General features: G+C 41.1%; 1 protein-coding gene across 2 annotated transcripts in view; it reads right to left on the reverse strand.

Moving 5' to 3' along the window:
- The window catches only part of LOC118739158, a 51,959-nt gene that overhangs the window by 6,206 nt on the left and 39,552 nt on the right, over positions 1-6,201 (reverse strand). For both annotated transcript variants that reach the window (XM_036470341.1, XM_036470340.1), the window contains 5 exons: positions 5,783-6,038; positions 4,572-5,161; positions 2,530-4,396; positions 1,473-1,873; positions 703-1,421 (listed from right to left, as the gene is read on the reverse strand). In XM_036470341.1, coding sequence (XP_036326234.1) covers positions 703-1,421; positions 1,473-1,873; positions 2,530-4,396; positions 4,572-5,161; positions 5,783-6,038 — 3,833 coding nt within the window. The remainder of the gene's footprint in view (positions 1-702; positions 1,422-1,472; positions 1,874-2,529; positions 4,397-4,571; positions 5,162-5,782; positions 6,039-6,201) is intronic.

The raw sequence follows: 6,201 nt of genomic DNA on the forward strand, positions 1-6,201 counted from the left end.
GAAAAATGTATTAACTTAAAACGATAAAAGCAAATATTTACATTTTATTACTGCAAAGGTGATATGATGTTAGTTAAGAATAAGGAAGTTATTGCAAAATATAAAGCGACTTCAACCTCAATTGTGCAAGCAAACTTACCACACCGTCAGGTATTTTTTCTTTGTTTTCAATACGAAAATGAAATATAAATGTGTTCCAATGTGCTGCACACTATTTTTTTTATTGAATAATTGATAAATAATAATGAACTAATTTTTATACAATTAAAATGAGTAATAACAAAATATATAACTTGTGTTTAGAACTAATGAAACAACGAATAAGTGCTAGAATGTAAAAACCCTTTTTTATTTTCTTGAAATAGTGCGTAAAGATATATTTTCTGAGGAGAAGAAACGTGGAAACGCCCATAGTACTCATTGAAATTTGCTTTAAAAGCTATTTTTTGGAAATTTATATGGTATGATAAATAATAAAAAATAAACGATTTGATATTGAGTAATTGTACAAGTCTAGGTACATACATATGTATCTATGTACATATGCGCAAATGTGTATTGATAGTACCCAAGTTGAAAGAGAAATATGTAAGTATTTAGAGAATTACACCACATACCAGTATTACATACTCAGCGATAGTCAACAATTGTAGTATAAAGACATTTGTTCACATTCTTTCTAATTGAATGAATCGAAATTACCTTCGAAAATTGTCCCAATAATTATTAGCGCGATTGCCAGGTGGCACTTGGTTATTCAGCGTATTACCGCCGCCAATATTGATGTTACTATGTCCATGCTGTTGTTGTTGTTGTTGTTGTTGCTGCTGTTGATGCAAATTGTTGGCATAATGATTTTGTGTACGCAAATTGGCATTATTCTGATGTATGGCATTGTTGTGATGATGCATAAAAATCGGTCCTGGTCCGGCGGCATTCCCATGTAATGGTGGCGATTGTGGCACTTCGTTGTTGTAATGCGATTGTGCTGCTTGATTGGGCGGGGGTGGGGGTGGTGCGGCGTTATTTAATGTGCTATAGAGGCCGGCGTTGGCGCTGGTTGCCGATGCAATGTTGCTGTGTTGCTGTGACTCACTGTTAAAATTGTAGCTATTGGAGGCAGTGACGCCACCAGCTGCGCTAGCGATGTGTCCACGTTGTTGTCGCTGTTGATATTGTTGCTGATGATGTTGATAGTTGGAAAAAGCGCTATTGCGCGCGGCTGTTGTCATACCGGGCAAGAAGAGAGCCGGCTGCTCGGATTGTGCACGATTCGAGTTACTCAAGTAGAGATTGTTGGGCAAGGTGCCAGCAGTTAGGCTGGGCGGTGGCACCGATTCGGCGCGTATGGTGTAGGGCATATCAGCAGCGAGCGGTACAGCGTTGACACCACTGGTCAAGGCCAGTAAACGATCTTGAAGCTGTGAAGGGTTGATTAATATTTTTCAAGCGAAATTAATATAACTACTTACCACATGTATCGTGTTGTTCAGTGCATCAATTTCTCGCTGTTGGTGCCACAACATCTGATTACATTGGCACACAGAATTTATAAGCATTTGTTGAGTTTGTACAAACTGCTGCAGCAACACTGGATCGGTGGCCAATTGCGCAGCAGTATTTGTGGAACTTGAAGTTGGTGTCGGTCCGGTAACAATCTGTGCGGTAGTGGCACTATTTGCTGCACTGCAAATGCATTCACTATTGACTGTAGATTGTGGAAGCAAGCCAACAGGCGTGAATGGTGCACCTACGCTTTGAGTTGTGGTTGCCGAGTTCGGTTGGGATGCATTTGGCTGCTGTGGCGGCGCTGTAGCACCAAAACCGTAATAAAGTTGTGGGTTCCAAGTGTTGGGCATCGGTGGCATCGGCGCTAGTATTTGAAAATTGATTAATAGAAATTGATTCTTTCTTATTTCTCATAGCTAAAAACTAATTTATGATCTCCTAAGCCTCTCATCCATTGCGATGAAGTTTTTGTTTGCTTTCTCGGCGCATACTCCATCGCTGGGTGGAGTCGAGAAACTTCGAAAGTACATACGTACATATTTATATTAGGAAATAGATGCACAAAAACCAGTAGCTGGCGCTTGAGTCTGGTATTTTAGACGTTATCGAGATTGGTTCATACTGATAATTTGAATGCGCTATTTGAGAAGTATTAGTTTTAGCTAAACGTGGACTCGGTAGATAGCGCAACAACACAAATATTTGACAATTTTTTTATTCTATATAAGGACTACAAAGATATTTATGCAAAAATTATTGGTGATATGTGAAGCTAAGTGTTTTTAATTTTAAAGACTCTCTCGAGCTATTAGATAGTAAATATGCATTTCCGGGGGAAAAGTAGAAATTCTTTTTTCATTACACCTGCGTAGTTGTCCCAGGCAAAATTACTTTTAAGACGCCGCTCGACAAGACGAATTTTTTTCTAGTTAGTAATATTGTGAATGGAAATTCTAATTCACAGAAAAAATTCTAATTTTCCCTCAGCAGTTATCAATTCGTTATAATTATGAAACTTACGCCAACTGCTACATGGTCCCATGGCCGGCATTGGTGGTGGCATTGAGAATGCAGATTGCGAACTGCCGGATTGTACGCTGCCAGCCTCAAGTGAAGCGCCATCCTGTGTGATATTAGTTGCATTAGCTAGCGTAGAATGACGACGCTCAACTCCTGTCGAAGATGTTTGATTCATTTCGAAACTATCTTCCTTCCCCAATGCTCCTATTGGCAAGTGCTGGCCTTGACTTTGACGATGCTGTGCATTTACTTTTGCCGAAGCCACACCAGTTGCCTGGGTATGTGCAGTTACAGCAGCTTTTACTGCAGCGCGATGCTGCTGCGCCGGTGTTGATTGTTGTTGTGGTGCTGTGAAATATTGGCGTGCTGCGGTCGCGGTGTTTGTAGTGGCGAAATCCGAATCAATCAACTCTTCATCGCCATCCGCTTCGTCATCAGCTTCGGAGACGGTATCGCGGCGTAGCGGTGCATTATTGCTGCTGCTGGTGGGCTGCGACTGTGTGGTGGTATCATCTTGCTGCAGACGTTGACAAAGCAGTTCGAATTCTCTTTTCTTTGTCTCGTATTCCATTTTGAGTTGATCGCGTTCATTTTCGGTCTTAGTCAGTGGCGGTGGAGACGGAGTGTCTAGTTCGCGTTGCTTGCGACTTCGTGGCGTAGGTGTAGGTGTGAGGCTGCTACGTTTCAATGCGTCTTCGCCAAGCTGTGCTGCAGCAGCGGCTTGCTGCTTACGCAGCACAATTTCTTCTTTCAACGCTTTAATGCGATCGCGCTCGGCCTGCAAGCTTTCAGCCTGTGCACGTAAATCGGACGTGACGTCGTTGATCATACGCATTTTACGTGTAAGATACGAATCGTCATCAGCACCCTCAGCGCCACTAGAGTGATGTGCGGGTACCACCGAAACAGGCGTGCATTCGCGATCAAACGAAGCGCCAGAAGAACCAGTCGTACGCGACTGTGAGCGCATTTCACGCGGTGGTGTTCGGCCAATGTCGTTTACGTCACGCGATGTGCGCGCTTCGATCATATTAACAGTTTCCATCATGTCCTTAAGACGTTGTAGCTGCTTGCGCATTGTTTCTATGTCGGCAACTTTCTGTTGTATAAGCACAGCGGTGGCAGCTTTCTCTGCAGGATCGTCATTATCTTCGTCAGCGGTTACATTTCCAATTAGATGGGGCATGCTGCCATTCGTTAGTTGTATGGGCACGTTGCGTGTGTAGGCTACTGGAACAACACGTGCTGCATTTGCTGGTGGTGATTCTTCGCGTGCTTGCGCCAGAACTGCTCCCGTAGTCGACTGTTGGTTATCAGCTATTTGTGCATTCTCTTTCGAATCAGCACCAACTCTGCGCTCGGCAGTACGATTGATTTCCTGCAATTCACCAACCAATGTACGCATATCATCACGTTGTGCGCGCAAGGATTCTAGCTTGCGCTGAAGCGCTTCTTGTTCAGCAAGTATTTCAGGGCCGTCATCTCCGAGCAAATTGCTTAATTCATTTTGATTTTGTATGAACGTGGTGAGATTCTTCATGCGACCAACCAATGTTGCCATATCTGAATGCACCTGATCTATGGACTCGTATTCGGGTGCACTATCGCCATTGTTCGAAGCGTTTGCTTGATTTGCGCCAAAACTTAAAGTGCCTGCCTGTTGACGTAGATGCTCCATTTCACTCAAATGTTGCTTAGCGGCATTCTGCAAACGCAATAGTTGTTGTTGCTGCTCTTGCATATTTTGTATGTTGCGATTTGAGGTCTCCAAACGCTGTTGCAGTTCATCGAAGCTGGGCGTGGTATCGGGAGTGGGCGTCTCTACGCTATTCAACGATTGGATTGACTGCGCGCGATTGTCGCTCAACTAAAAAAAACAAGAAGTTAAATAAAGATTTATACAAATCAGGGCCCGAATTGCGGCATCGACGCGGAAATCGACTGAAACAAAATGGCAGCTATTTTCTCCACAATACAATTTCAAACGAGCGAAGCACACTCGCTATCGAATGCCGCGATTCGGGCCCAGCTTTTGTACAAACCTCACTCAGAGCGACATCTTCCAAACTGGCTGAATTTACCACAACTTCACGTTCCATGCTCCCGGGTCTATTTTCATATACCATTAATGCCTTCGGTAAGACTCGCTGTGTAGCTAAGCAGGATGCTCTTGCAGTTGCCGAGATCTCCTCGTTTTGCCTTTGTAATCGTTGATTAAGGCCACTAACCGCTGGCGCGGTCAAGTTCAAAAAGTGTTTTATTAACTGTAAACGTTGCAATAAAATAGATTCAACATTCAAACCACCACCACCAAAAGCAGTTTGCGTTGTATTTGCTGCGCCGGCGGTTGATATTGTTGGTGTGAGTGGTATTTGTGTTGTTGTTAGACTGGCGGCCAAGTTCAAGAGATTTACTGGCAGTAAGGGGTTATTATTGGCTTTAGTAAATTTTAAGAGTGGACTAGACGCTGTAGGCGTCGATTTTACAGTGGCGGAATATTCGTTTCGTTGCCTTTGTATTTCGGGAAATTTCTTTCTTTCAGCAATGCTGTCTTCTATTGAAGGGGATATCGAAGATTTTGGACCAGTCTTAGCGCTAATTGGTGTGCTAAATACTTGCGAAAAATTCAGTGCTAGAAAATAGTGAAAAAGTGACGCGTTATTACAAAATAATAAAAACATAATCATACATCATCTGGTGCAAAATATATATTTTTAAGCTAAAATTTAAAAAATAACGTAATTATACGTAACTGTTTATTTTTAGAATATAGATCATGTTTTGGAAATGAATCATAAGAAATGCGGAGGATATGTATGGTATAATGCTGGCTGACGAAAACAAAACAAAATTGTATACATAAATAATTTATGTATACGTACTTTAAAATCAACAAAATTAATTTCTCGATTTAAAATATTGTAACATTTAAGAAAAAGTTTATCAAAACGGTATAGAACCACATGTACAACCAATTTTCATTTCTTTTAAGAAACACAACGTACATAGAAAAATGTATCTAAAGCGAACAAATATTACGGAAAACTAAATTTAGATACTATTTTTAGATGTGCGCTAGCGCTACTCGCTTTCAAAGGCACATACGGTACGTAAAGGTAAAAAGGCATACAATTTACGATTGAAATGTTCTAAATTTACCAATAAAAAAATAAAATACTTTTTACACCAGGAAAACTTATTACATAGCAACACCTAAACTATCTATATATTATTGAGTCCAATAATAACTTACTGTTTTCATCAATATCAAACTGCGTTCCACAAACAACACCGTTGGTTTCTGCCGATTCCTCTTCTGGACTGTGTTGTCGCTTTCGCTGTGATTCCGTTGCAGTTGCACTTGGATTATTACAATTATTAATATTTTTGCTAAAATTTCGATTATTTCCAGACGCAAATACTGTTTCGCCGGTAACTGTTACTGTTGTTCTTGGCGTTTTCACAGTTGAACCACCACTTGGTTGTTGATTGGTTGGAACTATGTAATCCTTTAAATAGAGCACAAAGCACAGAGCAATTAAAAGCACGCAGGTAACCGAACTGAAAAACACATTGAACGACTCAATTTTGAACGACTAAATGCTGTATCTGTGCGACGAAGTAATTTTTTTTACTATTTTCTAAAGTTCGACAATTCGTTGGAAGTGCATA

The sequence above is a fragment of the Rhagoletis pomonella genome, unplaced genomic scaffold (genome assembly GCF_013731165.1).
Source record: "Rhagoletis pomonella isolate Grant_MI unplaced genomic scaffold, Rhpom_1.0 Rhpom_scaffold_00005, whole genome shotgun sequence".
In the NCBI taxonomy this organism is placed as follows: domain Eukaryota; kingdom Metazoa; phylum Arthropoda; class Insecta; order Diptera; family Tephritidae; genus Rhagoletis; species Rhagoletis pomonella.